Source organism: Pistacia vera, unplaced genomic scaffold (genome assembly GCF_008641045.1).
Source record: "Pistacia vera cultivar Batoury unplaced genomic scaffold, PisVer_v2 Contig281, whole genome shotgun sequence".
NCBI classification, from domain to species: Eukaryota; Viridiplantae; Streptophyta; class Magnoliopsida; order Sapindales; family Anacardiaceae; genus Pistacia; species Pistacia vera.
In genome coordinates this window covers 227583-248782 of record NW_022196092.1, presented here as the reverse complement: position 1 = coordinate 248782, position 21200 = coordinate 227583, and the positions used below count along the sequence as shown (strand labels likewise).

Genomic DNA, 21200 nt, shown 5'->3' with positions numbered 1-21200 from the left:
AAATTTAGCTATCAAAGTTGAATGAAAGAAGAAACCATATACGGTATTTACTTTACAAACTACTTTGATATGGAAGATTTATCTCATGTAATTTCTACATCATGTTAAAAATAAATTTGAAAATAAAAATAAAAAGTCTAATTTTATGGTCTCAGAAATTGAAAATGTTGTTTACGAAGTTTTGAAAACAATAAAAACCATGGATTTTATATTCTTATTATAGGGTTTTAAGTTTATTTAGTTATACTAAAAATTCAAAAGTAGAAAAATGAAAATGATAAATAAATAATTATTACATATTTTCAAGATCAATAATGCCACAAATACCAATTAATCTCATTGAATTATTGTACCGACTTACATGACATCTGAGTCAGACATGGTATGTTGAACGCTATAATACGTCTTTTGTGAATAAACGGTTGTCCAACAATTATGGACGCTCGTCCATATTTGATAGACGACTGTGCATTACAATTGGACGGTTGTCCACCAATCTGAACGAAATTTTGAACGAAAATAATAGTGGACTTAATATGGACGAGAGTCCATTTCCTATGGATGGGTCCATAATGACTTGCAGTATTTTTAAAATAAGAAATGATTGTTTAAAAGAATAAGAATGGACAGGCCGCTATTTTTAATGGACAGCCGTCCGTATTAGATGGACGACCGTCCATTGAACAACGAGGCAAATATTTTTTTTTTTTTAAATTTCAATTCTTAGGGTTTAAAAATTTGTGATCCCAAACAAGTTTTAAAAAACAAAATAAGCGATAAATAAATGGACAGCTGTCCATTTTCTTGGGATTATTGAAAGAAAAAAGCTACATCCAACTCCAAGTTCTTCATTGAAAAATAAATGCATCTGCCGTTTTCACTTCTTCGTCTTCGTTCCTCATCTGCCGTTCTTTTTCTTCATTGAAGCCATCTGTCGTTCTTCTCGTAAGTTAGTGTTTAATTTGTTTCTATTCATCATGTGAATTTTTGTGATTTTATTGATGATTGAGCTGTAAGGTGGGTAAATGAATTCATGTCAGTTTCAAATGTTAATTTGCATGTTACTTTCAAACACTTGTTTGGTGGATTCTCACTAGAATATGAGTAAGATCCGAATGCAGATCTGATAATTGATTAGGTGGGATTTCCTGAAACTTTAGACAAAATAGTAAGCAGATTTGAGCGGATCAAAAGGTTTCAAGATGAGAGTTTTTCACATATTGAGAGGAAAATGCAAGAACAATAGGATCAGTTGCAAAGTGATTTTAACTCGTTCGCATCAAGAATAGAAGAAACGATTGACATCCTCGGGGAACGCATGACATAAATTTTCATCATGATAAAAAACTTATCAACAGCCTCTTCCTCCTCCTCCAATCAACCTCCACCTCCTACACTATGATGTATAGCTAGTTGTTATTATAGTAGTATAGTTAATTTGTTTAGCATGTGATACAGCTTGAGTCAACTTGAATGTTAATTGTCATTATGTATGGTTCCAATACTAAACTTTATGTACGAAAATTATATTTGCTTTTTGTTTATAAATATGTTAATTGATAAAGATTGGTTTCACAAGATGTTCTCGATTATCTGAACTTCTCCAACTGATTTTTTCATTATGACAAGTTTTCATAGGCTGCCGACAATTCCATAATGAAGGAGATACTTCATTAATTATTGTTCTATACATATCTCAATTACTCTTTTAAATGCATATGTATATGTGATACTAGACATACCAAAAGACATATCAAAATTCAAATCTCAAATGAAATGCATATCCAAAATTCGTTATACAACTAGTTAACAAACAGTCCGCAATGTGACGGTAATATATACTAAAAACATTCAGAATAAGTTACATTAACGTTATTATTATGAATTCACAACCCTATAGCAGACATCCTACTCATACCAACCAACGACCAGAATAATAAAAATAAAACAACTAAATCAGTATACAGCTCAACTGCATTCATCAGAAATTAACCAAAGCGCGAATAATTTCTACCCAATACAATTATATATGTTTCAACCTGTCAACAACATTAAATCTCTCCCAATGAAACATGTTCATCATTTACAGACTCTTAGCTAGTATATAATTTACTTTTTTCTATGAGATTCTGAACCAGACTAGTAGACAACTATCAACGTTAACAACCACAATTTAGCACACATTATAGAAAACTTAAGTTAGTTACAATTAATCAATTATACAACATACATAACACATACATGGGTAGCAACAACATCATTTGACAACACTTGAGTTTTCGATATACTTTCAATAATGTTGACGTAATCATATGTGAGGGCATCGGCCACAGAAGTAGATAAAAGAAATTTTTCCTTTTCTCGCTCTGCTGATGATTCTTTCCCTAAAAAATAGCATAACACATTAATAATCAAATCGATATTATTATAAACTTCAAATAAGTAAATAATGTTTTAAAAACAAATATCATGTAAGAATATGTGTATAACTCATACCAATTCTTTGTTTTCGTAATTTTTTATTTTTATTCTTACGTATAATTTCCTTAAGCTTCGACTATTTTCTTCTGCATAGAGGACGACGTTTGCTGCGAACTGCATGTGAACTAATAATTTGACTATTCTCCTCTTTAGGAGGACTGTCGCCATCTTTACTATTCAAACCAGTTGTAAAAGAGATGTTTACTTTTCTACTAAGCCCTCCTTCACTTTCCTTCTGCTCCAACTTTTTTCTCATGTCAATCATAAATTCCATCAACATATTACAGTCTTCCTCATAGTTTGATGTCATATCGGCTATTGTCAACATTATATTAAACAACTTATCAAAACGTTGTCCTTCAACGTTGGTGCTCCACTTATTAAAACTTACCTTAATTTTCGTATGATATCTTTTTATATTTTTCCTCCAACGCTATAAAATGTACTTATCTAGAACGTGTGAAACTTTTTTATGAATCAACACAATAACGACATGTCTGCATAAAATCCCTCTGATCTTAAACAAATGACAATTACAATGAATATCAAATGAACTTTCTTCAAAGTACACCACAAAGGGAACACGCCGATTACTATCTCCAAACCAAACATCTTCTAAAACTTGATACTCCTCATACAAATCATACTTTTTCAAAAAAGATAATTCACAATAAATCTTCTCTGCAATCTCTTCTTGAAACTCTTTAAATTTTGCAGTTGTGTATGCATTTTGAAATTATTTCTCAATAGGGTAATTAGTTATGCATGGTATCCAAGATTTGAAAGATCTACAATCAACCACCCTTTCTTTTTCCACTTTATCTTGCAATGCATTATCATATTGTTCCACAAATTATTTCAACGTTGTTTTGGAATTTACATATCCATCAAAAAATTCATGCATACTTTCACTACGTTGGGTAGTAGACACATCTGCCCAGAAATTATCTTTAACAAATGCAGGCACCCAACGTACTCTTTCTTTGTACAATCCACATAACCATTCATTCTCGTAAAGGTTGTGAACATCAATGAATTTGTTCCACCATTCTTCGAACTCTTCACGTGTAAAGAAATCATACACAATATTTTGTAACTTAAACTTTATAGTTTCATATTCCTTATACCCTATTAACTTTTTAGGCTATTTTTTCATTATATACCACAAACACCACCTATGTCTTATACCGAGGAAAACAATCTCAATTGCATTTTGCATGGCCTTATCTTACTCAGTGATAATTTCATCAAGAGCAAAATCCATGCATTCAAGCCAAGAACGAAATAGCCATACAAATGTCTTAGTGTCCTCATGGGAAATTCCATACAAATGTCTTAGTGTCCTCATGGGAAATTAACCCACAACCTAACAATGTCGAATGTCCATGATGATCAACCCTCACAAAAGCAGAAAATGGCATATCATACTTGTTCGTCAGATACGTTGTGTCAAAGGTCACAAAATCACCGAATTCTTTATATGCGGCCCTGCATCTAGCATCAACCCATAGCACATTCTATAATCAACTCTCTTCATCTACATAAATCATGTACCAGAAATTTGAATTCTCCTTTTGCATTTTCATAAAATACCCGAGTACTGCCAAAGCATCTCCAACTCCAAGTCATAGCCTTCTAACTTTTTCCGTGTAGTTCCTACAATCTTTTTGTAGAAACGTCAAATAACATGACTGAAAATTTTTACACAGTCTAATCCCAGCCAGATCATTAACTTCAAGCCTCCTTTTCACATAAGGTTGTATCATTTGGTTTACCTTGAAATATCTTCTTTTTGTCGGACTTGTAAGATCATGGTTATGTTTAAGCACAACTGATTTAATTTCTCATCTGCATTCACCATTCAAAGTTACACTACTCCGACTCTTACAATCTGTTTTAGCCACAGGTTGTTTTTTCAAAGTATTTTTGAATTTACATCTCTCCTTCCCAAAACAAGAACCCACCAACTGCCACATATCACATCTCCCCCATCATCTCTTTTCTTTGACGTACGTATCAGTGCTTCAAAACCCATTTTATTACTATACCTTTTGTAATACTTCACTAGACTATCTACTGAATCAAACATCATTCCAATACGAGGCTCCACTTCTTCCTCTACACATTCCATATCTTCTAATTCATCACATTCATTTTTCTGATTTAATGGTTTTCTAATGGACAAAATTAGAATGTACTAATATAACACATCATAAGAAACAATACGGTACAACAAATTTAAATTCATGTTAACAAAAAAGTTAAAGTTTCAAACACAAATTACCTTAACATCATTGAAATGAGGCAAACTAGACTCTTCCATATTCCGTAATTTCATGCAAAACCAATACTAGTTTTCGTGTTTACGAATCTGGTTCACAACAGTCGCCAACAAATATTGTCTATTAGTTATTTTGTATTGTAACATATATTCAATCCAAAATAGAATACGAAACTAAATAAATGCATAAATTAAGTCAAAAATTCTTAAGTACCTCAAAAAATATTTCTAAACTCAAAAAGTTTGATCTCCCTTTCCACCCTAAACGATTCTCTCTGTAAAAAATTGGTGGCTTTCCTGTGAAAATATTAGTGACTTTCCTGTGAAAATATTAGTGACTTTCTTGTCATGATAGCTAGTTGTTATGGTTGTTGAGGAAGAAACCGCCAATACTGCGTGGAAGACTAACAAGCTCTGGCAAGAACATGCAGAAGAAAAGATGAGACAATGAAGCTGAAATGTATTAGCTTTACAATAAAGCTACAAATAAAGTCTTATTTTTATTTTTTTTTCATCTAAAAATTTTGGCGCTTATTTGCAGAAGCGTATTAGACAAGTTATATCTTTTTTATATGCATGACAGAATTTTTTTTGTAAATTTAAAAAAAAATAACTATATATTTGCCTCACTGTTCAATGGATAGTCGTTCATCAGATATAAACGGCCGTCCATTGAAAATGGCTGCCCATCCATATAATATGAACGAACGTCCATTCTTATTCTTTTAAAAAATCATTCCTCCTCATTTTAAAAATACTGCAAGTCATTATGTACAGGCATCCATTCGAGATGGACGCCTATCCATAGGAAATGGACTCTCATCCATATAATATGGACGGGAGTCCATTGTTAGTTTCGTTCAAAATTTCGTCCAGATTGGTGGACGACTGTCCATTTGTAATGTGCAACTGTCCATCAAATATGAATTAGCGTCCATAATTGTTGGACGATCGATCATTTACAGAAGACATGTTATAGTGTCCAACGTAGCTACGTTAGACTCGGATGCCACGTAAGTTGGTATAATAATTCAGTGAGATTAAACAGTGTCCGTAGAATTATTGTTTCAAGATAATGAAAACAATATTGAACGAACTCTAAATTGTTAGGCCCAACTCAAATATGTGTATTTGGGCCAAACATGAATGAGCTACATTCAAAACTTAGTTATACTCTTACGAAATGAATATTAATATTCATAATTTTAAGAAAAAGATTGGCTCTGAAGCCAAACCATCCATTGTTGATGAATTGCTTTTGCTTGAGCTAGCCATTGAATAAGTTGTAGACAACTCCTTAAGGCCTTTTGCTTAAGACGTCAAAATGAAGAAATTCAACGAATATCTTAAATAGTAAAAACCAAGAAAAAAATTTCTCTCTCTCGTAAATATATTTTCATTTTGACAAATTTCCAAATTTAAAGACTTTCTTAGCAACCAAACAATTACTAAATGGTATTATGGTCTGTTCACAACCACAAAATACGGCTATTAGTTGATCGATTGACAGCACTCGGTCGCTCACTGATACTATGGAATGGCCAAGGCCAACCTCAACACACTTCTGCAGAAATGCGCCACTCCTCATCACATCAAACAACTCCAGGCTCATCTCATAACCGCAGCTCATTTTCAATTCCAATTCTGCCCTTTACGCTCCAAGCTCATTGAGTTCTACGCCCTCCCTCCTCTCAACGACCTCTCTCACGCCCACACTATCTTTCGCCAAATCAACACGCCTTCCACCAACGACTTCAACGCTATTCTTCGCGGCCTTGCTCGCTGTGCCGAACCCACCAGGGCCATCTCTTGGTTTCGCTCAGTGTTGATTAATTCTGTCAGAATAGACGCCCTCACTTGCTCCTTTGCACTGCAAGCATGCGCGCGTGTTTTGGCTTGTGTCGAGACAATGCAGATGCATTCGCAAGTTTTGCGTGGTGGGTTTTTCGCTGATGCGTTATTGGGTACTACTTTGTTGGACGTTTACGCGAAAATTGGCGATCTTTGTAGTGCTAAGAAGGTGTTTGATGAAATGCTTGTGAGAGATATTGCGTCGTGGAACGCGTTAATTGCTGGGTTGGCGCAAGGGAATTTGGGAAGTGAAGCGTTAGAGTTGTTTAGGAGGATGAGGGAGGAGAGTTTGCTTAGGCCTAATGAGATTACGGTGCTTGGAGCTCTTGCGGCGTGTTCGCAATTGGGTGCTTTGAGAAAAGGAGAAAAGATATATGAGTATATAAGAGATGAGGGGCTTGATACGAATGTGCAAGTTTGTAATGCTGTGATTGATATGTATGCAAAATGTGGGTTCGTGGATAAGTCGTTTTTAGTGTTTGAAAATGTGAAGTGTAGGAAGAACCTTGTTACATGGAATACTATGATAATGGCATTTGCAAATCATGGGGATGGGGTCAAAGCCCTTGAGCTTTTTGAGCAAATGGGTTCGGTTGGTGTGAAGCCGGATGATGTCACCTACTTGGGTGTGTTGTGCGCGTGCAATCACGCAGGGTTGGTGGATGATGGTGTGAGGTTGTTTAATTCAATGATGGAGTCTGGTTTAAACCCTAATATGAAGCATTATGGGAGTGTGGTTGATTTGCTAGGTCGAGCAGGGAGATTACAAGAGGCTTATGATATGGTTAAGTCTATGTCAATGGTGGCTGATGTGGTACTTTGGCAGACGTTGCTCAGCGCTTGCCAAATATATGGGGATGTCAAGATGGCGGAGATAGCATCAAGTAAGCTAGCCGAGATGGGGTCTAGTAATTGTGGCGATTTCGTGTTATTATCTAACGTTTATGCTTCACATGAGAGATGGGATGATGTGGGAAGGGTGAGGAGAGCCATGAGGACTAGGGATGTGAAGAAGGTGCCTGGATTTAGCTACATTGAAGTGAATGGTGTGATAAACAAGTTTTTCACCGGCGATAAGAGCCACGGAAGTTGGAGGGAGATATATAAGAAGTTGGATGAGATTAGGTTCAAGATTAAAGAGTATGGATATGTGGCTGGAACTAGTTATGTGTTGCATGATTTAGGGGAAGAGGAGAAAGAGAATGCATTGTGTTATCATAGTGAGAAGTTGGCTGTGGCATTTGGTTTGATCAGCACGAGTGAAGGCACTTCAATTCAGGTGTTTAAGAACCTTAGGATTTGCGGGGATTGTCATGAAGTGATAAAGCTCATCTCCAAGATTTATAATTGCGAAATTATCGTGAGAGATCGAGTTCGGTTTCATAAATTTAAAGAAGGTTCTTGTTCTTGCAAAGATTATTGGTGATTTATTTCATGCATATATCATAAACATGATGCTTATAAAAGCAAAACTTTGGCATTTATTCAAGCATTTCGCAAGAGAGAAGATAAAATCATAAAACTCCATCATGTTTCCTCCATGCTAACCCTTATGTCTCGAAATGCCAGTTTCAGGGAAGTTTGATCTATCATTACGGCTATTAAGACCAATTTTTCTCAGCCGTAGCGAGATAATTTCTCTTTGAGATGGAAGAAATTAGTTAAAGAATATATTCATGGCTGAGTAGTGAGTATTGGACACAACAGCATTAAATTAAATATCCCGGCTCTCCGACTCTGCAAACAACTTCCAGTCCGCTGAGCACATAAGTCTTTAAGTTACTCAGTATATCAATCACAACAAACCTGAAGACTAAATGTTACATGACATAAAGAGATATTTTACACAGCAAACAGACCAAAACAGCACAATTACAGTTAATATGGTTGGTTGGCGAAATTATCACAACTGCATGGAGATGGGAGAACTATGTCAAGCAACTGGATAAATCAATGACCTCCCTCCTGCTAGGACGCTAGATTTTGAAGCCTCAAACAAACAATTCTAAATCAACTTCCGAAGAATGGCACGACCTCGACTGATAAAAAACTCCCGTATGAAGTGAGCCTGAAATAGTAGAGTCAAATTGTCACATTGCAGCTAATCTTTCTTTAGCCTCGCCTCAAAACCACCTTCAGGTCGCTTTATAAGATTGTAAGGCATGTGAGTTCCAAGAAGTTTATCCCACATGGAGAAGAACGGCTGAGAATAGTTGTACTTTGTGCCATGGAGTTGATGATGGATGTCGTGATATGCAGTGTTGTTCTGAAAGAATAGATGGAAGATGTTGCCAGGCAACCATAGTCCACAATGATCATCAACAGTTTTGATTACGGCAAAGCAGAAAAAAATCACAGCCGTGCGTGCTGTCATTCCTGAGACAAGGAAAGAGATGGCTCCACCAAAAGTGTCAAGCAGGAGACCCTCAAGTGGGTGATTGTAAAGGGCACCAATTGCATAAGGGACTACCAGCCTATGATGCTGTGAGTGGACATGGCGGTACAAATATTTGTTCTGATGCATATACCGGTGCACAAAGTACTGCCATGTATCCATGACGAACATGGCAATGACAATCTGCACAAGTTGGACAGGAATGGATGGCTGAGATGTGATCCCAGATGCATCTGCGTTCGAGGTCAACTGTTGAAAAGCCGCCAGATAAGTTCATTAAAAAAGTACAAATAGAGGACAAGCCAGCCACAAAAAAGATCATTTGTCATTAAAAATTGTCAAACAATGTATGGGATTTCCAACTTTCATATTCCTGTTATGAGCCACATCGCACCATAAAAATAATCCTTATAATCTATTACTTACCAATTTTCAGATTACTTGACAAATATGACAATATCACAACTTAATGACACAAGTTTTCAGCAAGCACAAGGAATGCAGCTTAAACAGCTAGATTAATGAAGGCTTTATTTAGCTCCATTCTAATTTCCATAAAGTTGAGAAAATGCCAAAGAATTTAAAGATGAAAAACCTGAGCATGACAATATTATCAAAGATCATGTAAGTATGATTATTTTAAGCAAACAATTAAAAAGAAGCAGGAGCAATAGAAAACATCATACAGGGACATAATATAGATGTTATTGCCTTGCAGCATTTCAAGTAAAATTCATTTTCACTTCATGGTTCTGCTAACTCAACAGGTTTTACTATTAGCCACGAATTGTGCCCCCCTCACCACCAAATTCACAGTCAACACCAATGCCTCCACCTCCATATCCTCCTACACTACCACCTATTCCGACTTGGAAACACTTTTGAATCAAACTGCCCAAGTTATCTGCAGAATAGCCAATTCAACCTAGAGCAATTTCATGAAGAATAATTACTCCTATATGTACACCTTACAAGTTAAAATCCCCAAAAACTGAAAGATAGAACATGCTTTCAAGGGAGTAAATTGGTTTCAGATACATCTGCAATAGAATAAATTTCATCTTTTGATGCAAAATGATGAGAAATCCTGCAGAACACTATCATTAGGTAACCTTCTTCTTAGTCTTTTAACAGTAGGATTCCCATTAAAGGGTAAAAGAAGGACCAGAATCTAAACACAAATTATTAAGCAAAGGGTGCATAGAGCATAATGGGCCAGAAAATTGTCAATCAAAATATAATTTACAACATTCAGCAACTTGCATCTAAAAGCAAGCCCATGTACATTTCTGCTTAGGTATTTAGGAGTAGTAGTTGGACAAGAAGACAGAGAACAAACTTTATGTTAAAATACCATCACAAGGAACAAATTCAAAAAATCACAAATAAAGTTAAGAAATATAAGAAAAGCGTTGCATAAGATGTACAAAGACACTGTTAAGAACAAGGTTTAAGAATCTAAGATTAAGCGGGATTCAATTAGATTGACAAACATCTAACATCATTCCAGCTCAAATAAATATAAATAATGATTATAATATCAAGATTCCAGGTGTCTGTTTCTTAATTGGCCTATTAGTCTAACAACCTTTTCTGAGTAAACTCTTTTAACATTGATACCCCTGTTATGGCAATGATCGAGAAACCAGGCACAGAAAACCACTCTCACCAAAATCCAATCATATAGCTAACAGCTATTGACCACAGAAAGCATAGTTTCAGCAAATGCTCACTCATGCTGCTAAAAGCTCTTAACCGCAGAAAGCAGAGTTCCAGTAACTAGGTTTTCTAACATCCAACAGCCTTTCCTGCTCACTCATGTAAACATTAGTTTACCTTCAATCCAGACTCAAATAAATATAAATAATGATTGTAGATTCGAGATTCCAAGTGTTTTTTTCTTAATTGGCCAATTAGTCCAACAACCTTTTCCAAGTAAACTCTTTTGACATTAATACCCCATTACAGCAGCAGTTGAGAAACCAAGCGCATAAAACCACTCTCACCAAAGTCCAATCATATAGCTCATAGCTCTTGACTGCAGAAATCCCAGTTCCAAATGAGTTGATCCGTTTAACCATTTAAAAGAAGAAAACCAATGAAACATTTAAATATAGTGACGAAACCCAAAGGTGACTTCTACAGCAACCAATAATAAACCTTACCACATCGGTATCTCTCTATTTGCAGCTAAAAGAAAGAAAAAAACCCTTAAATAGATTTCAATATGATGGTCAACCATCAAGCAAATAGAACAGGCTTCTGCATATCACTATATACTAATAACTATGATGTAGGTTCAAACTATGATGGTTGACATTAGCACAAAATGTGAGAGGTTCTAACATGTATCAGATCTGTAAAGTGTCTTTTTAACCAAAGGATTTAAAGTTTAAGAATACTAAGAGTCATATGTAGAGAATATATAACAATAGGAAAGTCAAATAATTTTGTCTGAAAAGTGTCTTTTTAACCAAGGGATTTAAAGTTTAAGAATACTAAGAGTCATATTTAGAGAATATATAACAATAGGAGAGTCAAATAATTTTGTCCATTAAAGCTTTAATACTAGCCTGATGCTCAATCATCTCCGACCTTGGATTTTGGGGATGTAGCTTTCATGTGAAATTGAAACCCATTACTCTATGACAGAACTATGATCCTCAACGCAACTTGAGCACATTTTCTTCCAAGTCTCAAGATGCAGGAATGAAAACAATATTTCCCACTTTATACCTTGATTTTCACTTAAAAAAAACTTGGAGATAGTTTCTGTTCCACAATCCACTATAAAAAAACTCCCAGGATACTCCGCTACCTCAGAAATATCTCTTTTTCCCCCAAGAATAAGAGCAAACCCTCGATCAGCAGCCACCCTCCCGACAAGAGAGTTCACCACTTAAGAGAATCACAAACTGATCCCCATCTCTATAACTCCACTTATTTTTCCCCCAAGAAGAAGAGTAGACCCTCAATCACCAACCACCCTCCCCTACAAGAGAGTTCATCACTTAAGAGAATCACAAATGGGTCTCTATCTCTACAACTCCGCTTTGAGTAACCTTCCACTGTTGTTTTTCACACAATTCCTACTTGTGTAGCTTCCTTTTTCAGAACAAAACTCTGCTTTAATAAATTAGGAAATCTCTTTTCAAATCCTCCACCATGGATCATAACACCAGAAGAATAACAGGTCTAATAGTCTCAGCTTCCTTGTATAATACTTTCTACAGCCCACACACATTTTACATTTTCTTTTTCCTTTTTCTTTTCCTAAACTTGCAAACATAAACCAAACCCCCAAACTCACCCTTGTACAACCTAAAGACATCCAACCCGCTGACCTAACTACTACCTACAAATTAACACACATAGCTAACACAAATAAATCACTATTTAAAACACAAAATAGAAAATATTCTCTAGTTTAACCGACAACCAACCCGTATGCGTATTGCAATTGGCTAGTTTAACCAGTCGAATCTCTGGGGATTAAACTTACAAGATATATAACTTTGAAAAATGATATTTAAAAAACAAAAACACTCACACATAGCTAACCCATATAAATGTCTTTTCAGAAATTAAAATGATGTTTCGTTTAACTAGCAATTAACTCTAGTATTGGCTAGTTCAGCTGGTATTGGGATCAAATTCTGCTCACACCAGAGGTGTGAGCAACGACAAAAATGCATAATTAATTAATTGAAAGTTAAAATTAAAAAAAAAAAAAAAAAAAATAGTAGTATAGTAAAACTAAAACTAAAACTAACCAAGAAGAGGCCCTGAGCAACTGTGGCTTGAACGAGTTGTTGAAGCAAAACGCCCTTGACCACAACAGCGAGAGAAACAGAGTTCTTCTCGTCCTCCTCTTGCTTCGTATGCAACCTGTAATTATCCAACGACGGCAACAACATTTGATAAAACCCGGCGTACAACCAATACACCACTATCGGAGCAAACGTCCCCATTGCTTCATCACTCACATATTCCTCCCAAAACACCATCCTTCCTTCTTTAATAATCCAATTCCAGTAAACCCCTCTATGCAAACTCGGAAACTCAGATCCACAACTCAATGCGCATTCTGTTTTAACCTAAATTTTTTTAATTTAAAATTAAAAATCCAATAAACAAAAATTTCAAAAGTAACGGCGTTGATTTGACTTACAGAGATCGGCGATGGTGGTGAAGAGAGGAGACGAATGTGAGTGACATTCAGATCGGGAAAATTAAACGTTGGCAACAGTTATGATTCTTTTTCACTTTAATTTTTTTTTTTTTTTTCAAAAAAAGAGAGATTTTTTTTGTTGTTCAAGTTAAAGTGGGCGTGATGTGTGTGTGCTGTTCGTTTTCGTTCGTTTGATGGACATTGGACAATGATGAAATGATTGATGTTGTTTTTTTCATTTTACGCATTTTTTATTTTAAATAAATAAAAGAATAAAGTGAAATAGAAAAGGAAAATAAGTGTTTAATTTATGTTTTAGAATCTCCAACCATACTCCAATTATATTATATTTGAGTATATATATTAGTTTTTTATTTAATGTGTCGGGAAATCTTGTGTTTTATGTTGTTATTTTTGTTCTTTTTATTCTAATAAAATTAAATATTTAATATAGGATATTGTTTATATTTATGTTTATGCGTAGTTTTGACACTAACGATTTCCACATACAAAGTGTTAAACTGTTCTTAGAAATTACATGTGAATGATTATAAGAGAGCTAATAAGTATAATTGAATGCAAAGACTGAATAATAAATAATAAATAATTTTTAAAATGATACAGATGCTTAAAACGATTCCTACATCCAATGTTTCTTTTATATATGAGAGTTTACAAGAGATCGCGTATAGCGAACAGTGAGTAAAGGTACAATAACTGGGTATTTAAAGAGAATATCAAGTCAGTCTTTTTTCTCGTAGGTTATCTTTGTTTTAAATATAAATATTATAATCAGAATCAGAATCAGAATGAGAATGAGGGTTTTTTTTCTCCCCAAAATAAGAGGGAGAGTCATCTATTTATAGTAGCTGAATTCAAGGTAATGATTACAAATCTGTAAGTGGATAGGTGTCATGTAAGTCCTTCCTTGCTTCCCATTGGCTGATAACTTAGGAAATATCCTCAAATTATCTAAGGCTAGGACAAGTATGCAGTCTTCAGTCACTTATAGATAAAACTTTAATTTGCCAAGTTGATGACAACCGTATTCTTTCTATCTTGAGGCGATGTGGCAACCTTTGGATGGTGCAAAGCCTTCCTAACTACTTATTGGTGTTTGCTGACGTAAACTTACATCAGCCTTAGTTTTTTAGCCATAACAATTTATAAGAGAAAATTCAGATGTTTCAAAATTAGAGAAAATATAAATACACTAATGATATGTTAATATTAACTTTAATAATTAATTATAAAGGAAAAAATATTATTTACAATAAAAAGATATTGACATATAATATAACTAATGATGTTGTCACGATTATATAATATTCTAAATATTTCATGAAGGTTAGATAAGTTTTGAATCATTTTTTAAGGTTCTGCTTTTGCGATCTTAATTTATAAAATGAAAACAAATGATTATATTTTAATTTTATATATTCAGGATATACGAAGTCATATTACAAAGTAGTGTTTTTTTTGTTTTTTTTAATGGATAAAAAAAAAATTAGGCAGTTAGCACTAGTTGAAGCGGCACATATATTTTATATATTTTGTTTTTTCAAAATCCATACTTCTGAATTATATTTTAAGTTTAGCATTCTATTCGAAGAAGACATAACACAAACCCTCCTTAAAAATCTTTATTTGCAAAGGTATTTTGCATCAATTTAGAAATGAAATTTGAAAAACGCAAATAATAATAATAATAAAATAATTTCGCTTCACCGAAAACTTTTTCAATATCATTATTTGATGGTAAAATATTATCATCGTTTTTTTTTAAAATAATTATAGAACTCTAATCAGAATTTGAAATTTTATAAGTTCAAAACAAATTTTACATATTTTAGATTCTCTTTTTTCCTAGGTTTTGGGAAAGGAGTATTTATTTATTTGACTTTCAATTGGGGTTTCATTAAATTCAAGTATAATAACAAAAATAGAAATAATAAAAATAGCAAAAAGCTTGTTCTATGATCATTAAAATCCATGATTCGATATTTCCTTTTACTAGCCATTAAAGTAAATGGGGACTAAAACGAAATTACGAACATGGCCATTTGAAAAATCACGGGGTTTGTTATATGGAAAACTTACAATTTTATCCCCCTAAAAGTTACGGTTATAATAATCAACCACCACTAGTTTGAAAGCTTAAAAAAACCTCAAAAAAAAAAAAATAATAATAATAATAAATAAATAATTTAAAGTAAATATTGGGGGACAATTTTGCCATTTGATACGGATTAAATGAACACACATAGCTCCTCAAATCTTAACACTTGGGGGTCGCTAGTAATTTTACAAACTAATGGTAGTTGAAAAATTTAATCAAAACCTTGGGGTTTTCAAAATTTCCTCATTGAATTGGAACACCTCTACAAAAAAAAAATGAATTATTTCATTTAACCCTTTTAGGGTTAGGGTGACCCCAAAATTCCACCAAAATTTCAATAGTATTTAAGTAAGGTTTGTTGAAATTTTAATAATAATAAGCAACAGAACAGCAGCAGCAAAACAGTGGAAGAACAACAACAAAATAGCAGAAGAACACAGTAATACAACAGCAATACAATAGTGAGAACAGCGGGAAAAACAGCAATACAATAGTGAGAATAGCAGGAAAACAGCAGCAAGAATAGTAGGAAACCAACAACAAAACACTAATGATATAGCAGTGAAACATCAATGAACACTGCAGCTAAACAACAGCAAAACAACAATGATGCAACAGCATCAAGGCGTGCAAAAGCACTGTCCTTAAGATCAGAATTCCGCCCCTACTGGAAGAATCTTTGTAGTGCAAAAAAGCTCAACAGCGGACTGACCTCTAGGATACAATAACGAATCTCTTTTTAGAGTGCACTCTCTAAGAGAGATTTAGAACAGTATAAGATAAAATAGAAGTGGTGAAAGAGAGCTGGAAGTTATAAAAATGTAGAGGCAAAATGAATTCTCTAGAGTAGGAAAATTGTCTCTGCATAAAGGAGAATAAAACACCCCATTTTTATACTTGCCTCTTACATGTAACAACCATTTTTTTTTTTTTTAATTATTAAGATTGAAACTGCCCAGCCTTTATAATAGCCATTTTAAATTAAAAAAATGAAACTGCCCCAACCATGATTTGAATTGTAAAGTAACCGAAGCAATTGCAATTACATTCAAGTCATAACAGTCTAAAATTTTAATTACAATCAAAAAATTGTTATTTTGAAATATCATAACAACCCAGCTATAATAACAATCCCCCACATATTTTAAAATAACCAATCACCACTGATTATAGAATTTAATGTTTATAAGTTAGTGTCTTTCGGACTATGAACCAATCATTGAGTAACTAAATGTAAGTTACATAAATTTGGTGAAACTAAGTTTCTATGAACAAAAAATTTCTTTATGTAATTCAGAGGATTAGTTCCTCACACTAAATTCTATACATTGTATACTGTTCTGCGATTTAGCACTTTATGGCCCTGTGCTAGCTTGGATTTCATGAGTGCTCTAGAGATGCCTGCCTAAGCTCTCATAGGGATCGACCCAATTCCACACTCACATAAGTGAACCTCCATAAGGTGTGAATTGCAGTTTTTCACACCACTATTTAAGTTGGCTATGGATTTCATTAAGAGTAATTTTACTCAACCTTATTCACGATAGTCAGTATTATCTCGCCATAGGGAGGACTTTCTATAGATAAAATTTGATAATACTTATCAAGACAACAAGTGACTTGTTATTACCCTTATGAACCTACTTCCTGGGATCTCCAATCACATAGGTAGGGTTACCATCACTTTTACCTTATGCTTTAGGCATAAGTCCCATCCCCCTCGAAGTGTATTCCACTAACCTGCTACTTAGTGGTTTAGTCAGAGGATCGGCCAAATTTAACTCTGACTTCACAAAATCTGGGCTCACTACCCTAGATTCTAGCAACTGCTTTATAATGGTATGTCTTATTCGGATATGTTTGCTTTTCCCATTATAAATGTTGCTCTTTGCTCTTGCTATTGCAGTCTGACAATCACAATGGATTGATACTAAAACATGAGGGTGAGTTTCAATGGGAAGATCTGCTAAGAAATTCCTTAACCACTCAGCCTCAAAATATGCCTTTTCTAAGGCGATAAGCTCAGACTCCATGGTAGACCAAGCTATGCAAGTTTGTTTGGAAGACTTCCATGACATAGCACTTCCACCAAGTGTAAAGACATAACCACTTGTGGATTTTATTTCATCTGAATCTTATATCCAATTGGCATCGGAATATCCTTCTAATACAAGTGGTGTACTTCCAAACGTTAGCCCATAATCAATGGTGCCCTTCAAATATCTAGCAACTCTATCTAATGTTATCCAATGACTCTTATCAGGAATATGAGTATACCTACTCTATCTAGTGACAGCATAAGCAATATCAGGCCTCGTACTATTCATTAAGTACATAAGGCTACCAATGATTTGAGCATATCTATTTTAACTCACACTGTGTTGTGTATTTTTCTTAAGTTGTGTATTTCCATCATAAGGAGTTGAGACGGGTTTACTGTCTAAATACCCAAATTTTCTTAAGAAATTTTCAACATAGTGTTGTCGTGATAACTTAAGACCATCATTTATCTTAATGATTTTAATCCCAAGAATAACATTTGCCTCTCCCATATCTTTCATATCAAAATTTGAGGCAAGAAACTCTTTAGCCTTAATTATCACATCCACATTAGCACTAAATATTAACATGTCATCAACATAGAGACATATTATCACATAAGTATTGTCTTCAAATTATTTAGAATATACACATTTATATGAATCATTAATTGTATAACCATTTGAGACTAACACTTGGTCAAACTTCTCATGCCATTGTTTTGGTGTCTGTATAAGTCCATAAAGATACTTCACTAGTTTGCACACTTTATACTCATTACCTGGGATAACACAACCGTCTGGTTGTTTCATATAAATTTCTTCATCCAGGTCTCTATTAAGAAAAGTTGTCTTTACATCCATTTGATGTACATGTAATTTGTAAATTGCAATTAAAGAAATTAACACTCTAATTGATGCTATTCTTGTTACAGGAGCATAAATGTCAAAATAATTTATATCTTTCTTTTGTGCATAACCTTTGGCAACCAATCTTGCCTTGTTTTTATCAATTGATCCATACAGTCTTTAATTTCTTTTTAAATATCCATTTGCACTGTATTGGTTTAGTTCCTGGAGGCAAATTAACTACTTCCCATGTATGATTACTCATAATGGACTCAATTTCATTATTTATTGCCTCTTTCCAAAAGGATGCATCACAAGAAATCATTGCTTCTTCATAAGTCTAAGGATCATTCTCTGTAAGAAAGACATAGTAATCAGCACCAAAACTTTTGGCTTTTCTTATTGTCTTACTTCTCCTTATTTCTAACTTTGAACTTTCAGAAGAATTCCGAAGAGTTTCATTTTGAGGAGAACTCTCCAAAGTTTCATTTTGAGGTAAAACCTTTTCACAATTGATTTTCTTAGGAAAAACATTCTCAAAGAAATTTGCGTTTTTAGATTCAATGATTGTGTTTGCATCATACAAATCAACCTCTTACTTTATTACCATGAATCTATAAGCAGCACTATTTTGAGCATAACCTATAAACATACTATCAATAATTCTAGGTCCTAACCTTTTCCTTATAGGTTCAGGAACTAGGACTTTAGCAAAACACCCCCACACTTTAAAATATTTTTCCAGACTTCATACGGTATTTTGCCTGTTTTCTTAAAAGGAATTCTGTTTTGTATGTAACAAGCTAAAAGCATTGCTTCTCCCCACAAATTAAAAGGTGCTCCAGAAGTAATCAATATAGCATTCACCATTTCTTTTAAAGTTATGTTTTTCCTCTCAGCAACTCCATTTGACTATTGAGAATAAGGAGGTGTAGTCTCATGTATAATACCATGATCTCTACAAAAGGAATCAAAGTCATTTGACTCATATTCACCTCCTCTATCCGTTCTTAACCTTTTAATTTTCTTATTAAGTTGATTTTCAACTTCATTTTTATAAGTTAAAGAACATTTTAGTTGCTTCATCTTTACTTCTCAATAAGTATACTTTAGTATATCTAGAGTAATAATCAATAAAAGTTATGTAAAACTTTTTTCCTTCTTTGGTCATGGTTTGTTTCAAATCTCTAAGATCACTGTGAATTAAACCGAGATACTCATTTTCTCGTTCTAGAACTGGTTTACAAGTCTTTTTAGTGGATTTAGATTCCACATACACATCACATTTATCAATATTTGAAATATTGACATTTGATAATAAACCAAGTTCTTTCATCTTTTTCAAATAACCATAATTCACATGACCTAATCTATCATGCCATAAATCTATTGAATCAATAATATAAGTAGAAGAAGATGCATTTTCATTCATAATAACATTAAGTACATTGAGTTTAAATAACTCTCCAGAACAATACCCTTTCCCAACAAATGCCCCATTCTTGGACATTACAGTTTTGTCACCCTCAAAGGAGACTTTTACTCCAGCCTTTCTCAATACATAAACAGATACAAGATTATATCAAATATTTGGTACATGTAAAACATTACTCAGTGAGAGGGTTTTCCCATAAGTAAGTTTGAGAAGAATTTTCCCCTTTCCCAAAACAAGAGTAGAACGGGAATCACCAAGGTAAACACATTCTTCTCCATCCCTCACTGGTATGTATTCATAGAAAGAATTTCTATCTCCACAAATATGCTTTGTGGCCCTAGAATCAATTATGCATTCTTTCTTTTCAGCAATCATGTTCACTTGTGAGACAACCACAGTAGAAATAACATCATCTCCCTCAGCCAGATTGGCTTTTCTGTATCTGCATTGGCTAGCAAAATGTCCAGTTTTCCCACACACAAAACATTGTCCTTTCTTTTTGAAACTGTTGGGGTTTTTGTTGTTAAACAGTTTTTTGTTATTGTTCTTAAAACTCTGTGGTTTCTTATTCTTAGGTTGAGGAGGAGCCACTTGGTTTTCAATAAAATTAGCCTTTGATGTCAATTCCTTAGCCTTATCGGCTTTATCTCTAAGTCTATTCGTCTCCTCAATCCTAATATGTACTATCACATCGTCCAAGCTCATTTGCTTCCGCTTATGTTTCATACTATTCTTATAATCTCTCCATGAATCCAGAAGTTTCTCAATTAAACAGCCAGCCACAAAAGTTTTAGGAAGAATTATTTCTTCATTTATCAATAAATGATAGTCATGAACTTGCATGGATACCTCTTTTTCTTCTACCATTTTAAAATATAGGAAGTTTCCTATAACATATTTTTGTGATCCAGCATCCTCAACAACATATTTCTTTTTCAGGATTGTCCATATCTCATGTGCAGTCTTATAAGCACAATAAACATCATAAAACTAATTTGATAATGTACTGAGAATAGTATGACGACATACCTTATTTCCTTTATTCCATGTATCAAGTTTTTTGTCAAAATTGTCCACTCCAGGTTTTGGTTCTTCTGTTGAGAGATATTTTGCAAAACCGAGCACATCCAGGAAGTCGAATACTTTTTCTTGCCACCTCTTGAAATGAGCTCCAACATAATGCTCAATTTTGGAGATGTCGAGAAGTGATTTGGCAGTGAGAATTGCAACGTCCATCTCGGAAATTCCTAATCTTAAGATTGTTGAAATTTTAATAATAATAAGCAACAAAATAGCAGCAGTAAAACAGTGAAAGAACAGTAATAAAATAGCAGTAAAATAACAGCAATACAACAGTGAGAATAATAGGAAAAATAGCAATGAGAATAGCAGGAAACAGTAGCAATACAACAGTGAGTACAGCAGAAAAAATAGCAAGCAAGAAAACAGTAGCAAGACAACAACGAGAATAGCATGAAACCAACAGCTAAATAGTAACGATACAGCAGTGAAACAACAACGAACACTGCGGCGAAACAACAGCAAAACAACAACGATGCAGCAGTGTCAAGGCATGCAA

The 21200-nt window shown here is 34.0% G+C and overlaps 3 protein-coding genes across 4 annotated transcripts; 1 reads left to right on the top strand and 2 right to left on the bottom strand.

Annotated features, from left to right (window-relative positions):
* Positions 1-6254: 6254 nt before the first annotated feature.
* LOC116134039 (pentatricopeptide repeat-containing protein At1g34160) lies at positions 6255-8190 on the top strand. Its single transcript, XM_031419682.1, has one exon. It carries the CDS (start codon positions 6300-6302, stop codon positions 8037-8039), a length of 1740 nt encoding a protein of 579 aa, XP_031275542.1. The 5' UTR covers positions 6255-6299; the 3' UTR covers positions 8040-8190.
* A 111-nt stretch (positions 8191-8301) lies between these two features.
* Positions 8302-13334, bottom strand: LOC116134041 (very-long-chain aldehyde decarbonylase GL1-9-like). Of its 2 annotated transcripts, none has more exons than XM_031419683.1 (3): positions 13180-13334; positions 12782-13105; positions 8302-9257 (listed from the first exon to the last, which is right to left on the bottom strand). In XM_031419683.1, exons 2-3 carry the CDS (start codon positions 13013-13015, stop codon positions 8715-8717), a joined length of 777 nt encoding a protein of 258 aa, XP_031275543.1. In that variant the 5' UTR covers positions 13016-13105; positions 13180-13334; the 3' UTR covers positions 8302-8714. The 2 variants fall into 2 exon arrangements, with proteins under 2 accessions (XP_031275543.1, XP_031275544.1); XM_031419684.1 differs by having other exon boundaries at positions 12782-13095; positions 13180-13288.
* A 6434-nt stretch (positions 13335-19768) lies between these two features.
* Positions 19769-20857, bottom strand: LOC116134037. The gene is made up of 2 exons (XM_031419681.1): positions 20651-20857; positions 19769-20584 (listed from the first exon to the last, which is right to left on the bottom strand). The coding sequence occupies exons 1-2, from the start codon at positions 20855-20857 to the stop codon at positions 19769-19771; spliced, it is 1023 nt and encodes a 340-aa protein (XP_031275541.1).
* Between the last annotated feature and the right edge of the window lie 343 nt (positions 20858-21200).